Below are 24,125 nucleotides of genomic sequence, written 5' to 3' on the forward strand. Positions count from 1 at the left end.
AATGAGGAAACTAGGGAATTTACCACATGTCATTCCTCAGGCCTTGAGATCCCTAGACAGTCTGACTTCTCTCCACCTTTCAAAGTTTTCCTATGTTTGTTTTTTGTGTTATATCCAGGTTTTTCTGGGAGGGCCTAGGAAAAATGGGACTACTCTATCTTGGTGGAACCAGAAGTCTCAAAAGGCCATTTTTTTTTAATTTTATTTTTTGAGACAGGGTATGGCTCTGTTGCCTAGGCTGGAATGCAGTGTTGTGATTTAGGCTCACTGCAACCTGTACCTCCTGGGCTCAAGCTATCCTTCTACCTCAGCCTCCCAAGTAGCTGGGACCACAGGCACATGCCACCATGCCGTGCTAATTTTTATATTTTTTGTAGAGATGGCATTTCGCCGTGGTGCCCAGGCTGGTCTTGAACTCCTCGGTTCAAGCAATCTGCCCACCTTGGCCTCCCAAACTGCTGGGATTACAGGTGTGAGCCACAGTGCCTGGCCTCAAAAGGCCATTTTTAAATACTTGCTTTAGTTTACTGCCTAGAGTCTCCTCCAGGTTGTCAAAAGCCATGAATCCTGTACTTTATCAATTTACAACCCAAACCTTACCCTGCACAGATGCATAAGACATATAAACAGGCTGAATCAAATACATAAGAAGACTTCCGGTTTCCAGTTCATGTAAGGAGTTTGGAAGTCATCACTCCATTCTAACCACAAGCAAAAACTGAACAAACTCTTCTTAGATTTTGTTTTGTTTTGTTTTGAGACAGGGTCTCTTTTGCCCAAGTTGAGTGCGGGGGCACGATCATGGCTTACTACAGCCTCAACCTCCTGGGCTCAAGTTATCCTCCTGCCTCAGCCTCCCGCGTAGCTGGGACTATAGGTGCACATCACCACGCCTGACTCATTTTTTGTATTTTTTTTGAAGAGGTGTTTTTCACCATGTTGCTGAGGCCGGTATTCTTAGATTCTTTTTTTTTTTTGAGACAGAGTCTCACTGTCGCCCAGGCTGGAGTGCAGTGGCGTGATCTCGGCTCACTGCAGGCTCTGCCCCCCGGGGTTCACGCCATTCTCCTGCCTCAGCCTCCCGAGTAGCTGGGACTATAGGCGCCTGCCACCTCGCCCGGCTAATTTTTTGTATTTTTAGTAGAGACGGGGTTTCACTGTGTTAGCCAGGATGGTCTTGATCTCCTGACCTCGTGATCCGTCCGCCTCGGCCTCCCAAAGTACTGGGATTACAGGCGTGAGCCACCGCGCCCGGCCTCTTAGATTCTTTACAGAAGTGAGGTCACAGGGCAAACTGCTGCCTCCTAAGCTGGAGGGTCAGATAAGCAGATACAGAGAATTGCAACATGCTGGAGCAGAATCTCAGAAACAGAAATCTCTGAGTGAAGCAGTACTCATGAGGAAAACCTAAAAATTGAGGAAATGCTGAGACTCACAGTAGACAAGTCTGAGAGTTAAAAACCCTAGGATGGGGCAGTGGGGTGAGGCTATCAGAAGGTACTCACATTTGTGTGGGTTTTACCTCTTAGAGCTTTGGCAGGTTCTCACAGTGAATATCAGAGAAAAAAATCCATGCTTCTGGAAGGAGAAAGGAAAAAGTTATTTTGAAATATGCCAGAGCATTCAATGATAAAGAAAAAAGTCTTGGAAGAGCCAGAGGAGAAAAGTACCTTACCTATAGAAGAACAAAGATAAGAATTATATCAGGACTTCTCAGAAACTATGCAAGCAAGAAGGGAGTAGAATGAAGTATTTCAAGTGTTGAGAAAAAACCCTCCAAGGTAGAATTCTGTATCCTGTGGAATTATCCTTCAAAAACGAAGGAGAAATAAGCACTTTCTCAGACAAACGAAAATTGAGGGAATTTGTTGCCAGTAGACCTGCCTTGCAAAAAATGTTAAAAGAAGTTCTTCAGAGAGAAGGAAAATGATGTAGGTCAGAAATTCTGATCTACGTGGAGAAAGGAAGAGCAATAGAGAAAGAATAGTTGAAAATAAAGTAAAAAACTGAACTTTTTCTTAGTTGATCTAACAGATAATAGTTTATTCAAAATGATAGCAATGATGTATTGAATGATTATAGTTTATATATAAATGCAAAGAATGACAGCAGTTATATGAGGGACTGGAGGGAATAATGAGGAATATTTCATTATTATAAAGTATTTGCACTACCCATGAAGTGGTACAGTGCTATTTGAAAGTGGACTTGGATTAGTTGTAAATGTGTATTGCAACTTTAGAGCAACTACTAAAAAAAGTTGAAAAAAGAAGTACAATTCATATGCTAAGAAAGGAAAGAGAGAAAGTGAAATCATAGGAGGAAATAATAGCACCCTGCACTTCTAGGGGGCTTCATGGTTTATGAGCACTAAAAAAAAATCATATATATAAAAATATGTGTATATTTTTAAATATATGTGTAATTTAAAAATACATATTTAACAATGTTTACTTCACCTACCTTGCAACATTAATATATATTCTCTCAACAATGTTGCAAGGTAGGTGGAGTAGACTTTGTTATTGAAAACAAAACAAAACAAAACAGAACAATGAAGTTCGGTTAAGGTTCTTACCTAAGGTTAAAAAGTTGGTAAGAGAAAATGTTAACAATTTTTGTGAATTTTAGCCCTGTGCTCCTATTAGCAAACCATGCTACCTAGAATAAATTGTCCTCCTTTATTTTACTGGACATAGCATGCTTAACAAGTAATCATGGAGCATAATTTCACCTTTTGAAGTACAATGACTTACAAGTTATAGAGTCAGAAAGATTTGAATTCAACTTCCAACTCTACCACTTTATCAGCTGTGTAATCTTGGATAAATTACTAATCCCCTCTGTGCCTCAATTTCTTCATCTATAACACAGGGATAATAATCCAAATACTATTTAATTTTAAATTTTATTATTTATTTATTTATTTATTTATTTAGAGACAGAGATTTGCTCTTGTTGCTCAACCTAGGGTGCAATGGCATGATTTTGGCTCACCGCAACCTCTGCCTCTGGGGTTCAAGCAATTCTCCCGCCCCAGGCTCCTGAGTAGCTGGGATGACAGGCATGCGCCACTATGCCCGGCTAATTTTGTATTTTTAGTAGAGACAGGGTTTCTCCATGTTGGTCAAGCTGGTCTCAAACTCCCAACCTCAGGTGATCTGCCAGCCTCGGCCTCCCAAAGTGCTGAGATTACAGGCATGAGCCACCACACCCGCATTATTTACTTTAAAAGGTTGCTTTGAGGACTGAGATAATCACACATTTAAAGCAGAATGCCTAGCATGTTATAAGCACTCAATAAATTGTAGCTATTTATTAAAACCAAAATCAAAAATCAAAAATCCAAACCAAAACAAAAAAACAAACCTCATCGCATTTCCATAATGAGGAAGTAATGATTCAGACTCCAAGCTTTCAAAAACAGGAAAGATGCCTCTGTCTATTCCTGTTTGGTTGTGTTGCACCTCACATGTTACTTAATAAGCCCTGGCATCTCTGTAATTTTAGAACTGGAAGGAACTTAAAGGTCATCTATTCCAAGCTTCTCATTTTATAGATAAAGAATCTGAGGCTGAGAGGGATTGAATGAATTACTTCAAGATTACAGTGCTAGCACTCTTCCTGCTACAGCTGGTAAAGCACACCAACAGTGAGCAGGAAACAAACCTAAGAAAAACATCCAGATTCCAGAAAGGAAAAGACTCAGACAATAAAACCTGAGAGAGCAGGTTTCAAAAGTTATAAATAACCCCCTACAGGCTAAGCACCGAGGTACGAGGGCAGTGCCTACAAACTATACTCAAGGAAGTCTATGAGGTCCTCATGGAAGTCTATGAGGGGGTAATTTAACTGGTAGTCAACCAGACTAGAACTGCCCTGGACTTCATGAGTGGTGAAGGCCACAGTGAGGAGGGCTATGCCACTGAGCAGAGGCTATCTTCTACAAACAGTGGAGCTGAAAGCCGGGGATGGTGGACACAGACGTGCAATACTGTCAATACTGCATATCCAATCCCTAAGAGTCAGTCATAATGGCGAGCAAGTATCATTAATCCAGCCAGCAAACGGGCCCCAAACCACACGGGTGACATAAAAGATGTAGAAAATATTCAGATTAAGACTTTTTGCTAATAGTTGCGCTTTCACCCATTTCTTCAACTGGTCATAGCAGCAATTCCCAGAAATGTCTCAGATAGATATATATATATTTTACTTGAAAATGATAAAAATATGCCAGGCGCAGTGGGTAGCTCATGCCTGTAATCTCAACTACTTAGGAGGCTGAAGCAGAAGAATCGCTTGAGCCCAGGAGTTTGAGACTGCAGTGAGCCATAATTGCACCACTGCACTCTGGCCTGGGTGACACGGCGAGACACTGACTCTTAAAACACAAAACAAAACAAAACAAGATAAAAATTGATTTGTTTAAATGAGAAGAAATGCTATTTTTCGTAATTCAGTATTTCTTTTAATAACATTTTGTCAGTTTACTTTTACTTTTATATTAGTTTTGAGCTAGAGTAGTCAGGAAATTAGTAAATTCTTTGCCAACCTTGCTGATTCATTTTCATTAATAGAATTATAAACGTAGTCTTTCTTACCCTTATCTGAAAGTGTATTTTGCATAACAGCAGAAGGTTTTTAAAAATATAATTTCTCAAATTTAAGAGATGAAATTTTGCCTTTTTCTATCTTATCTCTCTCTGGTTTTAGTCTTCTAAGAATAATTCAAAGTGAAAAGAATATGTATGAGATATGTTGAATAAGCTATAAGCTAGTGTAACAGCTATTAAGCATTTTAAAAAGATGTCAAAAGCAGTTCTAAAAACTTTTTGTTGTTGGAGAAATGTTAAGAGGACAACAAAAGCTGTTTACAAAATAGTAAATACAATGAGAGCTTTCTTTCATAAAAATGTGCATATGAATTTATGTGTATGCACAAAAAAGAAAAAAAATCTGTGGAAATTCACCCCGAATGTTAAAACTGATTTTCTTTTTCTGGGTCTTGGGCTTTCATGGGACTTTTATTTCTGTTTACTTGTTTGTATTTTCTAATTTTCCTACAATTAATATGCATTTTGGCTGAAAGACAAAAGGTTTTCTTTTTCCTTTCTTTTTTTGATGTTTACTTATATTTTAGAGGGTCAAATCTGGAGTGGAGGGGAAGACAAGAGCAAAGTCCAGAATGTCAATTAAAGCTTCTCCAGGCTGAACAGCATGTGGGGGCAGGGGTCCACTTGATACTAAAGTGGGATTGTGTGTGTGTGTGTGTGTGTGTGTGTGTGTGTGTGTGTGAGTTCTTTGTTGTGTGGTGAAAATGCAATTATAGAAAACTAATTTGCATGGCGCGCGGTGGCTCATGCCTGTAATCCCAGCAGTTTCAGAGGCCGAGGCGGGCGGATCACGAGGTCAGGAGATCGAGATCATCCTGGCTAACACAGTAAAACCCCGTCTCTACTAAAAATACAAAAAAAAAAAAAAAATTAGCTGGGCGTGGTGGCGGGCGCCTGTAGTCCCAGCTACTGGGGAGGCTGAGGCAGGAGAATTGCATGAACCCAGGAGGCGGAGCTTGCCGTGAGCTGAGATCGCGCCACTGCACTCCAGCCTGGGCGACAGAGCGAGACTCTATCTCAAAAAAAAAAAAAGAAAAGAAAAAAAAAGAAAACTAATTTGCAGTTGCTCTGAAAACTAAATTTGTTTCCCTGTTGTTTCTAGAGGTGCTTCTTTGACAATTCACAGTTTAGGCTTAAAGCAATTAGGCAATTAGGCACTGTGTAGAAAGGGCCAATACCAAGTAAAGAGGCAACATAAATCTCTGCCCTTACAAGTACTATTTTTCTCTCCCAGTAAACTCTGAAGCCTCTTCTCCTCTAATTTGCGTATTCTTTTTCCTTTAACAAACACTTTTTTTCACGCTGATTAAATCATGGGAGATAAAAAGAAGTCAGCCCTGATCTGAAAACTGATAGTCTAGTTGAGTCAACAAGGCACATGTTGGAAAAGTTAACTAAAAATATGGGGGCAGTATGCAGTAAGGCATGAAATGACTTACACAGAGGTCTTACAGCAGTTAAAGGTAGGGCTGGTAACTACTGTGGTCATGGTCTAGATCAGCACTGTCCAACAAAACTTTCTACAGTGATGGAAATATTTATTTTGCGCTGATTAATACAGTAGCCACCAGCTACATGTGGTTATTTGATATGTGGTTAGTACAATTGGGGAACTAAATTTTATTTTATTTTATTATTATTTTTTTAATTTTATTTTTTATTATTATACTTTAGGTTTTAGGGTACATGTGCACAATGTGCAGGTTTGTTACATATGTATCCATGTGCCATGTTGTTTTGCTGCACCCATTAACTCATCATTTAGCATTAGGTATATCTCCTAATGCTGTCCCTCCCCCCCACCCCAAATTTTAAATTATCTAGTTTATATTTCAATTTAAATAGCTACATGTGGGTCAGGTGCAGTGGCTCACGCCTGTAATCCCAACACTTTGGGAGGCTGAGGCGGGTGGATCATGAGGCCAGGAGTTTGAGACCAGCCAGGCCAATATGGTGAAACCCTGTCTCTACCAAAAATACAAAAATTAGCTGGGCGTAGTGGTGTGCGCCTGTAGTCCCAGCTGCTCAGGAGGCTGAGGTAGGAGAATCACTTGAACCCGGGAGGCGGAGGTTGCAGTCAGCCGAGATCCCACCACTGCACTCCAGCCTTGGTGACAGAGTAAGACTCCATCTCAAAAAAAAAAAAAAAAAAAACCTGCTTGTGGCTGGTGATTATGGTATTGAAGAGTGCAGGCCTAGGTTCTAGAAGGTGTCACTAGTTAAAGTAAGACTTGTCTTGTTACTTCAAGAAAGGGAGGATTCAAAAAACAGAATAAAGAAAAGTGTTCCAGGAGAAGACAAAGTATGAATGAGCTGTACTCAGGTCACACTGAGGGTGGGAAAGTGCTTCATGCCTGGATAGGGGTTTGTGCTGTGTTGCTACACTGGGCAGACCACGTCCTGGAGAGAGGATGTGAAGCTGTACGTAATGAGGAGTCATTGATTATTTGTGATCAGTGGATTATCATGGCTCTTACCTTGTGCCAGGCATTTTGTTGAGTGCCTTAAATAGAATATTTCATACTATAACAACCCTTTGAAGAAGAAGAAAAAAAAAGACTGAGAAAAGGGTGACTGAGCTTATCAAGGAGATCCTTGAAGAAAAGGGAGGAATAAACATAGATTTGTCTAGGTAGTTTGGCAGTGAAAGAAATGAGTGCTTGAGGAGGGTTAAATGAAGGTTCCTCCCCCAAGTAGGTCAAACCCATTTGGGCTGAAAGTAGAAAGGAAGAACCTACTCCAGAGAAAGAGGGGGAAGATCTGGACAGGGGTGAGAGGCAGCCCGCAGGCCCCAGCGGCTGCCTTGGACAGGGAGAAGGGACTCCTGGTCCTTTGGGTATATGAGAATATTCACAAAATGGGTGGTACACAGCAATACTTGGAGAAGAGTGATAGAGGTTGCTGGAGCTAGATTTTTTTTTTTTTTTAATCTCAGTGAAGAATCAGAGACATCTGCCAAGAAAAGAGGGAAGAAAAATGGGGTGGGGAGAAGGGAGATCTGAAATAACATCAGTTGGGGCTGCCCTAATAATGACTACCACCAACTTTATCATGTGGTTATCATGAGCCTATTACGGGTATTTACATATATTCTCCTTTATCTAACAATTTAGTTAAGTATTAATTCCAATTATTTCTCAGTTATACGGAAGTTAAGGCTCAAAAACGTTATCACTTTAATTTAAGAAAAAGAATTGCCTACCACCTCACGCCAGGGGCTGTTCTAGGCAGAAAATTCAGACAGGCAGGGGGCCTGCCTTCATGGTTTTATGTAAGTGGTGCAGACAGAAAAATAAAACATCAGATCATTTCAGAGTTTAAGTGGTGTGGAAATAATAAAATGTGTTATGGTATTAAACGGTGGGGAGGAAGTACATTAGTGTGGTCAGCCAGGGGAGGACCCTGTAAGGGGACAAGTGAGCTGGGAACTTCAGGATGAAAAAGGTAGGAGGAAGAGTCTTCTGGGCCAAGGAAAGGGCAAGTGCAGAGGCCCTGAGGCACGAACTAGCTGGGCTCCTGAAGAAATGCAAAGGTAGTGCAGCCGACGCTGATCAAGGAGGTCTAGGCCAAGGCTGGAGACGCCATAGCAAACTATGGGAAGGATTTACCCGAGGGGGTAAAGCCGATCGGATACGATAGCATAAGGCTTCCTAGGGAGCAAGGGCCAGGCTGCCCGGCTCTCCAGCGCGTGTTCTTTCCACCGGCTAAGCTGCCCGGCACATGGCTCTGGGGCGAAGCCACCGTCAGGAGAGGTTCCAGGCCAAGGGGCCAAAGGGCCACGGCCCGCGGGGGATGGGGACATGACCTCCTGGGTGTCGCAAGCCCGGGGCAGCGCTGACAGCCGGCGCGGGCCTTTCGCGAGCAGCAAGCGGCTCCCCTCACCCGGGCCGGTTCACCCCCGCCTTTAATTCCCATTAGGGACCCCCACCCGACGCAGCACCAGCCCCCGGGCGGCCTGGCTTGGTTTTTCATCCCAGGAGATGGAGCCATTGCCCAAAATTTCGGAATGACGGTACCCCTTTCCCTTAAGAGCGATGAGGAGACGAAATAAATTGGGGTCAGGACGACGACCTATGGAAAACAGCCCTTTCTATTTTTGTCTAGTTTTCCCCCATGGCTTTCCAGAAACTACTCGTTTGTCGGTACGCTCTCCAAGTCACCCCCTCCAACAGCGAGCCCGTTGGTTTGCCCCTCAGCCCGGATTGGCTGAAGGCTTACGCCTCGGCCAGGGATTGGCTTCTTACCACTCCCCGCGCCCATTGGTTGGGGTTCCCCGCTTCTGGGCGGAGTGGTGATGGCCGGTTCCCGCCCCCTTGTTTACGGAGCGCGTAGTTGTAGCGCTCTCCGAGCGCTGGGGCTGTCTCCAAAGTTCCCTATTTAGCTCCTCAGGCCAATTGGGGCCTCGCTCCACCCTCGCCCTCTTCCTCGCACGCCTTCCGTGTGGTACGGCCCACACCATTAGAGCGGCGGCGCGTGTGGGCGCCCGTCTCGTTCCTCCGCCCGTTCTCCCCGGGTCGCACCCCCCACCCCGAGGGTGTACTTGGTACGGCCCGCGCCGCCTCCTTTCCTCGCCCGGGTGGCCATCCCCCTCCCCCCAGTCGGCGGCGCTTGGTGCCGCCCGGGAGAACCAGGTCATCGGTCGGTTCCCGTGAAAACAAAAACAATCGGCCGCGCCGTTGCAGGCACCCGAACGTCGCGAGCGGGGCCTGGGGACGCGGGGCCGAGTGGAGCGAGCGAACGGGAGCAGCGGCGACGCGCCGGGGGCCCAGGGCGCCATGGGGCAGGCGGGCTCCGGCTGCGCGGGGCTCCCCAGGCGCCGCGGCTAGTGCGCCCGCCGCCTCGGCCGCCTCAGCCTCCCGCGCCGCCCGCTTGGGGGACGAGGAGCAGGACGCGGTCTCGGCAGGGCCCGGGCCGAACGGCTGCGGACACCTGGGCGCCGAGAAGCCGAGCGCCGCCGCCTTCGGCATGGATCAGTGCGTGACCGTGGAGCGCGAGCTGGAGAAGGTGCTGCACAAGTTCTCGGGCTACGGGCAGCTGTGCGAGCGCGGCCTGGAGGAGCTCATCGACTACACCGGCGGCCTCAAGCACGAGATCCTGCAGAGCCACGGTAGGGCGGCCCGCGTGGGCGCGCGGGGCAGGGCCCACTGCCCGTGCCCCGGTCCCGGCCCCGCGGCGGGAACCCCTCACCCACCCTAGCGCCTCTGGCCCGGCCCTTGCCTCCCTTGAGGCGCGGAGGCCCCCAGACCTCTGAGACTTTTTCGCCTCTTTTCGTCCGATTTACCTCGAACCTGCCGCGACCTCGCTGCCAATTCAGAAGGAGCGCGAACCACCGGAAACCCGGCCGGGAGCCGCTGGCTCTAGTCTGGATAAACGTGGGTGAGGGGGCCGCCCACCGCACCTGCAAACTGCCGCCCCCGAGTGGGCGCCCCTCGTCCCCCGCCCCCAGCCGGCCCCGGGAGTCTCACGTGGTGCCCGCGGCGCGGTCCTGCGGGCGGTGAGCGAATCGCCTGGGACCCCAGGCTCTGAGTGATGAGGGCAGTGCAGGAAGCTCCCTTTCCCTCTGTGCCGCCCCGAATCCTTGGCCAGGGGACTTCGTTTCTTCGTCTTATTTTGGAAAGTCGAGCGTTATTCTTAGCTGTGGGTTAACAACAGCCGCTCCTGCAACTTCATGATTTGGCTGCTGTGTGGACGGAGCTCTTAACTCCGCAGCGGCTCTGACATGGTTCCTTGGAAACCGGCTCAAACCTTTCTGTTCTCCTAGTGTACCTTCTGATGACACCGAGGAGGAACGGGCGACGTTTGCCCAAGTAAATTGTGCACATGTTGCTAGTTACTTGCTTTGCCTGGCCAAGTCCTTTAAAAAAATTTTTTTTTTTCCTATAGAAGGTGTTTCACCTAGATTTTTTTTTTATTGCCCCAAGCCCTGAGGACAGGTACTTTTAAAGGCTTGGTTTTTTTACACTTTTTTTACACTTTTAAAATCACAGCGATGATTCCTTTTGATCAAGAAGTAAAGGACTTATTTAATGGGTCTTTAATAAGAGGCTGAGGGGGCTTCTTAGCTTGTGGGCTGAACAGAAATTTATGTAAAGGACGGTTTGGTAGCTGGGGGAAGATGCAGATTATTTGTGGCAGGTGAGATGAGGGCAGTGGCGTTAGCTGAGTGTCTCTCTCCTTCATTTTTTCCACACTTTCCCAGATTGCATTTCAGTTGAGGATGGGTGCTGGTCAATGGGAAAGGAGTCTTAACAGCAGCTTCTCATTCTGGACACTGCAGTCATTTTTGAACCCCAGGAAGGAAGCAAATCTGCAGTCATAGTGGATAAAGATATTAATATGGAAAAACCGTATTAATTCTCATAGGAGTTGCAATACTAGTATGGAAAAACGAGCAGACCTTGGTGGCTGCCTGTGAAGGGAAATTTGACTGACCTGGCGATGATGATATAGTTGGTAGATACAGGGAAGTGAAGGTGGAATGGGACAGGAATCCTGGGAAGACTTTGAATTTGGTTTTGGACATGTGAAGTAAAGTTGAAGGGCTTAATGAAGATAGAATCGAGGGCTCTCATATTTACTGGTGGCTGGAGATGCATAGGTCTAAGACTGTTTTCTGATGTCATTTCTAGGAGGACAGTGGAGGGGATCACTTAGATTGCACAGAAGAAAGACTAGGGTCTAACCACAGTCTTGAATTTTCCTTGGTGAATGGAGAGCCAAGGCTAGATAGAGCCAGCAGAAACCGAAAAGGGCGAAGGCTTAGAAAATGAGAGGTTGGTCGGCTTTTATTTGGCTTTTGGGAGTCAGTAACCCTCTGTGCTTGCAGTTTCATAGAATTGCTAAGACAAGCCAGATTACTGGGGGTTAAGAAGAAAAATGTGATGTGAACCGAGGTGTGGGAAATCCAGTACAGCGGTGGGAGGTATTCCCTCTGTGCTCCCGGCCCCGCCAAGGAACCAGTGGAGGAAGAGAATGAAGGGCCTAGACTTGGAGAGGTGGAAGGAACATTTCCTTTTTAGGGACCAGGTCATAGGCAGAGTTTGAGAGGAAAATGATGAAACAGAAAGTACCTTTCTTCCATGAGAGAGGATGTAAGTTGAAGGGGGATGTGATTGTGAGCTTTGTTTTAGAAAATTTAGGGCCAGGCTCAGATGGATAAAATGATGGTGAGGAATTGCTGAGGCAGGAATTTGTTTTTGACTCTTCACTGGGTACTAGGGAACTTTTCTCAGAATTTATGGTTTGAGGGGTATTGGCCACACAGTATGCTATGCTGTTAAAAACAGTCTGACTTGGTGAGTTTGTGTGTTCCTTTTTCAGCCTCCTAATTTTTTCCCTCTTGTCTACCAAATTGCTAGTCTTATATTGGTATTTCTTTGATTTCCTTTAATTCTTCAATAACAGGATTAAGTGACTAAAGGTAGTTATAAAACGTGAAAGAAAATAAATACTACAAGTGCCAGGTCTAGTTTCCCAAATAAAATCTTTCTTCTTTTGGTGTTTTTTTTTGTGTAAAGATAAACATCATGCTTTGGCATCTGGGCTATGGTATTTTTGAAAACGGATGATTTCTAAATTAAAGTTCTCGGCAGGTGATGTGGTAGATATTACATTGAAACTTAAATATACCCTTCTCAAAGGTATTTTACTGAAAACTGAGTTTGGAACTCTATTTTCAAGTTTAAAGGGAGGATTTTTGGGCTTCTGAATATACCTGTCTGGGCAAATGATCCTGATAACCTGAGAGGCTCTAATTGGGACCCCTCTGTCAGGACTTCGGACCTCATTCTCTGAGATTACTTGTGGTAGTAATTGCAAGAATCTGGTATGAATAAAACAGAATTTTTGAGGACTATATAGAACACATCATTGCATCATACTGGTGAATGACTGTTGCAGAAGCTCCTTTAGCCAACCTAAAGGGATTGATTCAGTTTCTGAGGATGAATGTTTTGTGTTTTTTTTTCATCTCTAAAGTTGTGAGCAGACAGCTATATACTAAATGAGCTGTTAGGATAGTTTGTGATGGAAACTGATCATACATAAATAAGAGTTTAGTTAGCCCATTGACAACCCTTTTCTAGTCTCAGCACCCTGATTCCAGATTGTAAATACTGCCTAATTGCTGTCTGGGAGATAGTCCTGCAGTGAGCCCTAAAATTTCTCAGGTGGTCTAAATCGCTTTTAAGTAGGCTGAAATTCTTTTACATGAAATTTCTCTCGTTAATCTTTTTTAAAATGCAAGTTTCTTAATGCACATACCCTTGGAGGAATGAGGATAGTATGGGCTGGTCTCTCATACCTGGTGAATTGGTTTGTGCTCTGCCGTTTAATCCACCTCTAGCCAAATCCATCAGCCTGAGAACAGGAATATCTTTTTTTTTTTTTCTTTTGAATGGGGTTGGACTGGTATCAGGCCTGCAGCAGAGAACAATAATGGAATATAAGGCTCTGAGAGGGAAGTACAGGCTTTGACTTGGTGCCATAGACAGGGAATATTGGTGGTTCAGGGACAACATAGGTGTAATAGAAATATGAAGAGGCACTAAGAACCAGGGAGAATACTGAAGAGCTCTGCCGAGGCCAAGACATTCCTCTCCCTGGAGACTGATTGACTCTAGACTTCTCTTCATGCCTTTGGAATTAGAATCCTTAGGGTTGTAGATAGGAGGGTAGGGAGTGATCCAGAGCCTGCAGTAAGGTGTCCAAGGTAAGAGGAATAGAGATCACAACTTCTGTCATTTAGTTGTGCCAGCCTTTCAGTGAGAGTTTCCCTGTGAGCACGAAGTTTGGTCTAAGATTCATTGTGGTTAATGTAGGCTGGTGGTCATTCCCAGTGTGCCTCGATCTAATTTGTATAGTGCACTGGTGCTTCTAAAACTTCACGCATACACATGTGCACTCTTATTTTTCAGATGGATTCACGATTTTACTTAAGTAGATTTAGGCAATGATATTTGTGTAGTCCTACATGTGGTATGTAGGTATTAGGTATAATAAACTACATGTTAAAATAAATTTGTAACAATTAAAATATTAGTTTACATACTAGCTAAAATTACCATTCGCATCAGTGGTATGGGAGCCGTGCTTTGGATAACTCTGCATTAACAGGGTTAACTACTGTATGGTTAAATTTTGGTGATTTGATTTGTGATTATATGCCTTTTAGCATTTTTTTCCTATTGACAAATTTATATTGTTTCCCATTAGCACCTCTGTGGTGGAAGGGAAAAACAGAAAAGAACTATTTATCATGTTTTGCTGGTGTTCTGAACTCATACTTTGTGAAAGAAAATTAGGCAGAAACAGTTGGTAATGGTTTCAGGACACATTTAAAAGTATACTTGGGAAAATTGCAGTTTTTTGTAAGAGTAAAGGACATGCAGTATTCTTTTCTGATTATTTTTAGACTAACGGAGTTCTAATGTGGTTTCTGAAAGTGACTTTCAAGGAATTTTCTAAATTTAAAATTTATTTATTAATTTTTAGTAGGTCATACATTCAAATGGTATCCATTCAAACAATGAAAAAGATAATCCAGTGAATAGTACATTCAAATGGTATAAACTCAAATGATAAAAAAGGACACCCAGCGAAAAATCTTTCTACTCTTGTTCCTGGACCACTTGGTTGCCCACTTCACAGACATAAATGCGAGTTTCCAGAAAAAAAAATTTTTTGTTGTTTTTTTGAGACAGCCTCCCTCTGTCACCCAGGCTGGAGTGCAGTGGTACGATCTTGGCTCACTGCAACGTCCGCCTCCTGGCTTCAAGCAGTTCTCCTGCCTCAGCCTCCTGAGTAGCTGGGATTACAAGCACCACCTGCCACCACACCTGGCTAATTTTTGTATTTTTAGTAGAGACGGGGTTTCAACACGTGGGTCAGGCTCGTCTTGAACTCCTGACCTCGAGCAGTCCACCCGCCTTGGCCTCCCAAAGTGCAGGGATTACAGGCGAGAGCCACTGCGCCCGACCTCCAGAACAAATTTTAAAAGAATCCAGTGAAATGACAATTTGTCACTTTTCCTTTTTTCTTTAACGTATCGGATATGTATTTCCATTTACTATAATGAAGGCTTAGTGTTATCTCACTTTGCAAGTTGGTAAAGATGTCTTCATCTGTGGGAGTGATCAACGTATACTGTATTAGCACCTAAAACTCCTTTGGTGTGTGTGTACGTTGTGACGTCTAGTAGTAAAACTCATGTAAACCATAACTCCTACCCTTATCTCTTTGGTGAATCAAAGAAACTGTTGAAACTTTGGTTACCAGTTGGAGAACTGCTTTCTTTTTAAGAATGTGAAGGTAACAAATGAGAAGGTAAGCAGGCAAGTAAAACACGAAAAGAAAAAAAAGAAACTTGTGGAGGTCACGTTTTTAACTCATTGCTGTGGTATGATATTGCATCAGTACACAGAAACCAGAGGTTGAGGGTCGCATGTTAGGTATAATCTTCCACTCTAGAATTTGGGTTGTGTATATTAAACATACGTGTTGAAAAGTATGCTTATTTGTATATATGAATGATCTGTGCTTTTTCAGAGCCGACCAGTGTTGAATATATTGTTTTGAATGAAAGTAAATGTATTATATCGGGGGTTGGTAGACTAGTAGCTTGTTTACCCTTTTAGCCTTATTCTTTGGTGTGCATGGAGTAGGCCACATAGCCAGGTTGCCCATTTGTTACCTAGACTTTTGCTAAATACTAACAAGACACTCTTGAGAGAATAGTGACTTTGTTTTGAATACAATTTGATATCTGTTTTTAACATCTAGCCTGGAAAATAGTATATCAGTAGGTCATAGATGAAAGTTTGGGTGGACATTGTTCAAATATTCTAAGAGAAGAACAGACTGGTTCTCAAGTTATTTAGGCCATTTTAGGTGGTAAGAATAAAAAGTCAGTATATTGGTGTTTCCAGTTGGGTTTAGAAGTAGATTTAACTTTGTTAGCCATTTTTTTTCCAGACGTACTCTGGAGATAATTAACTCTTTTTTATTTGGCACCGTATTCATTTAGACTGGCAGGTGACATAATAGTTTTCATTAAAATGGAATTTGTTGATGTATAAATAGGCTGAGATTAGGGCTAGGTTGGCTCCAGGGGCACCAGGAATGTCATCAGGACTGATCTTGTTCTCTTCTGTCAACTGTTGGCTTCATTTTCAGGGGAGTTTTCTTCACATGGGGTAGAGATGACCAATGGAGCTCAAAAGACAGGAACATGGCCATTTTGTTGGAGATACTCCAGGGAGTACCTTTATTATTCCGTTATGGATCCTTTCCTTGAATCAGTAACTGGGACCAGGGAGTGAGGTCTTCTGGCCACCTTGAGCTGTGCTCACCCCCTCAGGAGGTATACGGCCTTATGATACACTGTTCATCAGGTAGAGAAGAGACAGTTCTAGAAAGGAACACTTAAACCCAGACAGAGTAATTTATGTCTATTACAGTGGAACAGCTACATGTTATATCAGTAACATTCTCTGAGATGTTTTCCTGTCTAGCCTCGCCTTCTCAGCTTTTGCCTGGCCTCCTAACTATAATGCTCATATAATTCAAGTAGTGAGTTGTTAGTATGACTTAATCTATAGACTAGAGAATACAACTTGGTTCATGTTCCTCTTGGGAACTTTTTTGAAATTACTTTAATGCTTGACATAGTAAAGTTATTTTCCTAAAGTTATTTTATTTCTAAAGTAGTCTCTAACTCTGGATAATAACATTGGTAAGGAGAAACTTGCCAACACTTCTGTGATACTGTCATACTACAGCTAATAGAGAAGTTTCTGTTGTTTTCATGTCTTAGTCTCTTAGTCTTTAGGATGGTGAAAATGGTATTTTACCAAACTGTTCACTTGGAATATTAAAACTAACTTATTTTTATTTAGGGCCCTGCTTCTTCATCTGTAAGGCTTCCAAAGTCTTTAAAAATGATCCAAAAATGCAGTTTAGGGAGAAAATTGTGGAGGGCCCTGGCTCTGAGCTCTGTGTACTTGGAGACCCATGGTACTTCCAGGAGTTGATGCTCTCTAACTGGCCGTTTCCTTGAAAGCTCTAAGAGTGTCAGACACTTCTGGCCATTCTCTTTAGATTAGATGTTAACCCTTCAAAGAACAAAGATTAGACTGTCTGGCAGGACTCGAGGATTTTGAGAAATGCAGTATGCTTTCACCTTATATGGGTGTGGTGATTGTGTGGCTGAGCTCAAAATGGTTGTTTGGGAATGTCGCTTGGAGAGACCATAGGCTTATATTACCAAGTCTTTCTCCACTTAAGATGGAGGCCTGGATGGTGATTTCTTCTGTTATGGGGGCACAGTGTAGTGTCAGGTTGTGTGTTATTTATGATGAGTTTGTTGTATCTGCAGAATTCATATGGGTTTAATTCATCTTATTGATACATGAAGACATTTAGGAGGAGATGAGGAGAGAATATTTTAAAAGAAACATTATTCATGGCCCTGGTCCTCCAGGAACTTGGAGGCTAATTGAGAAGATGAATCTGTACTTGTGGAGTAGTACCTAAAATTTTGACCCTGGGCCCAGAAGGTCTGGGTTTGAATCCTTGCACTGCCAATTTACTGGTTCTACAATCTTTTTTTTTTTTTTTTTGGAGACAGAGTCTCACTCTTGTCACCTAGGCTGGAATGCAGTGGTGAGTGATCTCAGCTCACTGCAACCTCTGCCTCCTGGGTTCAAGCGATTCTTGTGCTCCCAAGTAGCTGGGATTACAGGTGTGCACAATGCATGGTTAACTTTTGTATTTTTAGTAGTGATGGAGTTTCACCATGTTGGCCAGGCTGATCTTGAACTCCTGGGCTCAAGTAATCCACCTGCCTCAGCGTCCCAAAGTGCTGGGATTACAGGCATGAGCCACCACACCCGGCCTGATCCTACAATCTTGCTTAGCCAGCTTCTCCTTCAGTAAACTGACATCACAGAATTATGAGAGTGAAATAGATAATAGATGTGAACTGGCTTTGAAATTTGTAGAACAGGGTAGACGTGTTATTTATAAAGTCTGTGCCTTAAGAAGTGTTAAGCTTTTTTTTTTTTTTTTTTTTTTTTCGAGGCTGAGTCTCGCTCTGTCACCCAGGCTGGAGTGCAGTGGCATGATCTTGGCTCACTGCAACCTCTGCCTCCCAAGTTCAAGCGATTCCCCTGCCTCAGTCCCCCGAGTAGCTGCGATTACAGGCGCATGCCACCAGGCCTATTTTTTTTATTTTTTTTATTTTAGTAGAGACGAGGTTTTACCACGTTGGCCAGGATGGTCTCGATCTCTTGACCTCGTGATCTGCCCGCCTCAGCCTCCCAAAGTGCTGGGATTATAGGCGTGAGCCACGATGCCCTGCCCCAAGCACTGTTTAATTGAGACATTTTGGGTATTATTTAGGTGTCTTTATTACTGGTTTATGTTAAATACCATTCTGTGTCCAGTGGTCTGCTTAACATTGTAAAGAATGCTTAAAAGGTATAAGAAAGAGTCTTTAAGGAACTTAGAAGTTAGTTGGAGAGACCAGACTCATATTTGAAAGGGGGAAAAAACAAGACCATGGCACAGTGTATAACAGTGCTTCTGGTTAGTACAGACACCAGTGAAGAGAGAGAGCCCTTAGAAAGAACTGCATGGGAGTAGATAGGCATTATTTCAACTGAACTTTAGATCACCTCATCAGTAGTTATTAATCACCATTTATAGGTAAAACTAAGCAAAATCTTCTAGGAGTTACAAAGAACAAGCATTTTCATCCGCTAAGAACTTTGTGTCCAGTTAGGGAGATAAGACTGGCATTTTTTAACAAACACACAAACAAAAGCAGTGCCCTGTAATGCACAGTTATGTATCTAGGCTAAATGCTACATGAGTGATGTGGACAAAAAGAGGTAGGATTTGAGACAAGGAGAGACTCTTTTCACCTATGGGAAGTTTTAGTAGCAGAGATTGAATATGGATAGTAGAAAGAGCAGATGGAGTGCCTGGAGGGGAAGATGGCGAGAACAAAGGTGTAGAGGAGTGAGAGGTGAAGGACCAGATTGCAGGGGAAAGGCGATAAGAGCATTAAAATTAAATTGGAATCAGGTTTTGTAAAGCCATGGCTACCAGGGAAAGTAGTAGACTGGGAAGATACTGAATTACTTGGGGGTGGGGTGGGGACATTTTGAATAGGGAGGGGAGAGGGACAGGATCAGAGACCAGTTGTCAGCAGTATTTAGGTTGGTTTAGAGTTGAGAGTGAGGTTTGACTAGAGGCAAGAAGGTTAGTTAAGGCTGTCAACCTAGATTTGATGAAATAGGGACCTGTCTTTGGGTGCTGGTGGTAGAAATTTAAAGGGACACATGAAAGGGATTTCTGTGGGAAGGAATGACCAGGAGTTGGTGCACAGATGGAGTCTGGCAGAGTAGGAGAAAAGGGCAGGAAAAAACAAAGGCTAATCCAAGGTTTTAAACATGAATGATCGGTAGATCATTATGGAACCAGGTAGAAAATAGGAAGTTTAGGAGAGGGGAAGGTAGAAATCTGAGTTTGATTTTTTTTGTTTTTGGTTTTGTTTTTTTGGGGGATAGGGGAGGGGGGGTCTCACTCTGTTGCCCAGACTGGATTTGCAGTGTCTCGGCTTACCACAATCTCTGCCTCCTGGGTTCAAGTGATTCTTCTGCCTCAGCCTCCCGAATAGCTGGGATTACAGGCATGCGCCACTGCCACCTGGCTAATTTTTGTAGTTTTAGTAGAGATGGGGTTTCACCATGTTGGCCAGGCTGGTCTTGAACTCCTGACCTCAAATGATCCACCCATCTCGGCCTCCCAGAGTGCTGGGATTATAGGCGTGAGCCACTGCACCCAGCGTGAGTTTGATTTTTAAATATGAAATCCAGATTCCAATGCTAGGGGAAACCTAGTGTGGTTCCACCATTCATTTCAGAGATAAATGAGATGCCTAGAGATTAAGTCTTTATATTTGGAATTTGATTTGAAGGGAGTGAACAGGTTCTCTAAAATGTGACTGTCACAGACACATGTTTAAAATTTTGTGCCTGTATCTTTTTTCTTCTCTCTGCAGTTCTTGCCTCATATACTTTGAAGCCTTTTCTGTCTTCTCTATGATAGTCATTGATACTATTCTTTGCTCCAGGAGCACTATTAGTCTGTACCATGTAATTTCGCTCTAAATATTAACTTTATTTCGTTTTTTTTCTTCCTCATTTTTGGTTTTGCAGCACACTGTGCCTCTGATTTGATGCAGTGGTCTTTAATAATCTGGATCAGAACGCGTGTCTGTCAGTCTACCGTTCTCTGAAAGGTCAGGAGTTGAACACCAAATACCATACTTTCTTTTACTTTGCAGATTTACCAGCTACTAATATACTGAAAAAATTTTGTTTTCAGTGTTTACCTCCTCCAGAAAAAAATGAATGTGTTCTATTTGTGCCTTTTCTCCTTCCTCTAAGCAGCTGCTGTGTCCTAGGTGCTGAAGTAGCTCACAAGAATCCCAAAGTTTCAGTGGGCCGCAGTGTATTTTACTACAGACAAAATGAAATAGTCCCTTATTTTTTAAAAATACCAACCTTACCTTTTCAAGTTTCAAGTTTTTCTATTCTAGTACTTCGCAAGGATATCCATGGTCACCTTGTCAGTGACTTTTCTAGAGTCAATCTTAGATCTTTTTATCCTTTATCTACTTTATTCCCATTCTAAATTTCTTAAATCTGTGTAGAAATTCATAACATGGGAAAAGTATCTTGAACATTGCTGACACAGGCCTTCAGCACTCAATAAATGTTAATTGACTCTAAATGTCATAGTTCTCCCTTTTATATTTTTTTCTGTTTTTTCTTGGTTTCATTTTGTATTTTAAGGCATCATGGCTTTTATAAGAGTAGTATATCATAGATTTTCACCCCCACCAGCCTTCTTAGTGATGCCTAATACTCTTTTAGCTTTCTGATTTTAATGTTTTTATTTAAATAGCTAATCTAGAATGAATTCTGGAGTATAGCTCTATGAGGTCTGAGTTTTCATTTAGGTACAGTTAGGTTTGTTTCCTAAATGGATTTCTTCGTATTTATCTCCATCAAAACTTGTGTTCCATTTTGCTTTCCACTTAATTCTAAATTTAAGATCTCTGTCCATCTTATGAAAGTGGAGTTAACTTTTCATAACTCAGAAGAGCTCAAATGCAATACATGTAATATTTATAAACTTGGATATTTTAAATTTTTCCTGCCTACACGATATTCATTAAAATGTCAAGCCAGGTCTTAGTGATTTCTGGGGAATCTTATTTCTCGAAATATTCCAGTCTTAGCTGGTGATATTTTCAACCTTTTTGAAAATCATCACCATAACAATACTTTTTTATATTGTGCCTCCCTATTTTTTTATAGAGTGTTCTCAAGTATGGTGGGTCTCATCTCTCATGTGTTTGACTCGTGGGCAGCATGTATTTCATGGTGTAATTGACACCTTTAAACTGCCTTTTATAGACCAAATTAGAACTTATTATCTCCTGATGGCAGACATTTCGGGCTACAACATGGTGTGCTGCCTACCAACCAGCTGTTTAGTTTTAGCAATGCTATCTTTAACAGTGTGTTTGTGCAGTTGAACCCCCTCCCCCCATCTCATAAAAATAAGTGGCAGACGGAAAATTAAAAGTGCAAATACTGAGTAGGGATGAGAAACATACTTGTCAATATTAATGATATATTTGTCTTGATTGTATTAAGGTGAGCCAAAATAGTGGGCAAATCTTGTCACGGAGCTGGACACGAGACGTGGTTTTTTTGAGCCTTGTGATCAGTAGGGAAGAAAGTAAAACAAATGTGTGTACAAAATGCTAAAACTGTATTGAAGGTGTAACCAAGGTATAACTAGGGATTTTATAGTTTTTAGCTTTGTGCAAACCAGTCACCCTTTTAATATGTAAGTTTGTTCTACCTTCCTATATTCTGACTTAGAATATACTTTTATAGGGTCACATTATATATTAGAGATGTTTCATTGCATCTTTGACAAATGTGGAAATAGTTTTGTAAAAAAGAAACTGTCTCAAACGTGACTTGAGTCAGAGCACAAGCCCATTAATTCCTGGGGTTGGTGGGAGAGGTCGTTATTTGGAAGAGAGAAGGAACTTATAATTGATGCCAGGGGACTCTTTTGTGAGTGTGTCTTATTTGAAAATATGTGTGCATATGTGTGTTTGTATGTTCGTGTTGATCTTGGATACTGTGACCTTGTTGAACTCTCATCTATTCTTGGATTGTGGTTGTGTGTAGATTCTTTGGGATTTTCTACTTAGGCAATAATATTATTGACAGACAGGAACAGTATTATTTCCTAACTTAACTTGGTATTTGCAGAACTTAGGCTGCAGTGTTATTGTGCAGCAGACGCTAAACATTCTGTGAGAGAGTGAGGGATCAGTGAACTGCTGAGTGAAACTGCTGGCAATTTCAGAGGGTGTTGGTAGTACCAGACAGTCTTCAATGCTGGGTTTGAAATTGAGATTATGTAATACATAATTAATTATTTTCATATTCTTTTGGTAACTAGTTACTGAATGTGTAGTATTTGTCAGTTACTATACTAAACGTTGGGGATTGGTCATATTTCCTACTAAAGTTAATTTTATGGGCGTAATGGACAAATAACTACAACAAAGTGTGAAACTCTGATAGGGAAGTATAGGATACTATGGAAACAAACATTTTTCTAATTTATTGTTTCTGTGAAACTAGTGGGCATACATCCTAAAATGGCAAAGCAGTGAGGCTCAAGGGCAGAACTTGAAAATTTTGAGTGTCGTGCTTAAAATCTGTTTATATGATAAAAGGTGCTGTTCTATTTTATTGAAAATTTTAACTTAATAAAGCAACACATGTAGATGGTCTACATATGTTGGTTCTTTGCTTATATTGAACATGCTAATTCTTACACTTGTTTAATCATAAAAGTGACTTTAAAAAGTATTTATGACCCTCCAGTGATGAGTGAGCATTGCGTCAGAGTTGTTTCTTTCAGGCTCACGTATTGGGCCTGGGTTCCGTGGGTTTATTACATTGAAAGACACAGTTAGTGCAGGACTTTTTCCTGGGTGACAAGTGACCACCGCAGTGGCCAACCTGGATGTAGTTATGGTGGAGATGGCTGTCACAGTAATTCCCCAGCTTTTCTTCTAGGAACTGAATCCAGTTTCTTTCACATAAAGGTTCTCCTAGAAGCAGGTTGTGTTTTCATACAGAGAAATCAAAAGAACATTAGAACTCTCCCAGTAGGACTTACAGAAGTTTGGTTGACTGTCAGTCTGATCATTATAGCAATTTTCAAACCTGTTTTAAACCTTTGGCTGCTTTCCACTGAATCCATTTGAAAATGCATTAGTGAACTCTTTCTCTCTTAACAGGGCTTTCCCAGGGTTCTCTTTCAGATTATTCCATTCTGCTTTTCTTGAGTTTCCAAATACCTTATAGAAATTATTTTTCCTTGGAGCATTCTGAGAACTCTCAATTAATTGGCCATAAACTGCTTGTATCTGTCATTCATAAAATTGAAAACCAAAAATTAGAGGAATTTGTAGATGGTAAAGGAAGAAAAGGAGGTAACAAATAGCACCAAACTCCAGATATGTAAGTTACTGCGATTTGAAAATATCAGTGGATTTCAAGGTTGGTGCATGGAAATTCAGTGGTAAATTCTAGGTGACCTCTCTCCTCCAGCTTGGTTTCTCCTTTTTTATTTTTATTATTATTATTTTTGAGACTGAGTCTTGCTCTGTCACCGAGGCTGCAGTGTGGTGGCGCAATCTCAGCTTACTGCAGCCTCTGCCTCCAGGGTTCAAGCTATTCTCTTGCCTCAGCCTCCCTAGTAGCTGGGATTACAGGTGCTCACCACCACGCCCAGCTAATTTTTGTATTTTTAGTAGAGATGGGGTTTCACCATATTGGCCAGGCTGGTCTCAGACTCCTGACCTCAAGTGATCCGCCTGCCTCAGCCTTCCTTAGTGCTGGAATTACAGGCGTGAGCCATCGTACCTGGCACCCTTTTTATTTTTTATATTTTTCCTACCTTGTTGTCTGCTGATTGTAGAAATAAATGTGTCTGGATGGATAGGAGGTATGACTTCTTTTTAAAAACATTTTCTTTATTTCCAAAAGAAATCCAGTACTTATTAACAGTCACTCTCCATTCCCACCCTGCCTCCTCTCACTCCAACTACCATTAATCTATGTCTGTCTCTATAGATTTGTCTATTTTGTACCTTTCATGTAAATGAAATGACACAATATGTGGCCTTTTGTGTCTGGCTTATTGAATACTTAGTGTAGTATTTTCAAGGTTCATCTATGTCATAGTATGTATCAGTACCTCATTTCCTTTAATGACTGGATAATCCATTGTTTATCTGTTCATTCTTTGGAGGTTTGGTTTGTTACCAGTTTTTGTCTTATGAATAATGCTACTGTGAACATTCTAATTCAGGTTTTTGTGTGGACATGTTGTTTTGCG

The 24,125-nt window shown here is 42.2% G+C and overlaps 1 protein-coding gene across 1 annotated transcript in view; it reads left to right on the forward strand.

Moving 5' to 3' along the window:
- The first annotated feature begins 9,130 nt into the window (after positions 1-9,130).
- The window catches only part of RMND5A (required for meiotic nuclear division 5 homolog A), a 59,181-nt gene continuing 44,186 nt past the window's right edge, over positions 9,131-24,125 (forward strand). The window contains exon 1 of the mRNA XM_032177115.2: positions 9,131-9,723. Within this exon, the coding sequence (XP_032033006.1) occupies positions 9,582-9,723 (142 nt within the window). The 5' untranslated portion in view covers positions 9,131-9,581. The remainder of the gene's footprint in view (positions 9,724-24,125) is intronic.

This window comes from Hylobates moloch, unplaced genomic scaffold, assembly GCF_009828535.3.
Source record: "Hylobates moloch isolate HMO894 unplaced genomic scaffold, HMol_V3 SCAFFOLD_15, whole genome shotgun sequence".
Classification (NCBI taxonomy): domain Eukaryota; kingdom Metazoa; phylum Chordata; class Mammalia; order Primates; family Hylobatidae; genus Hylobates; species Hylobates moloch.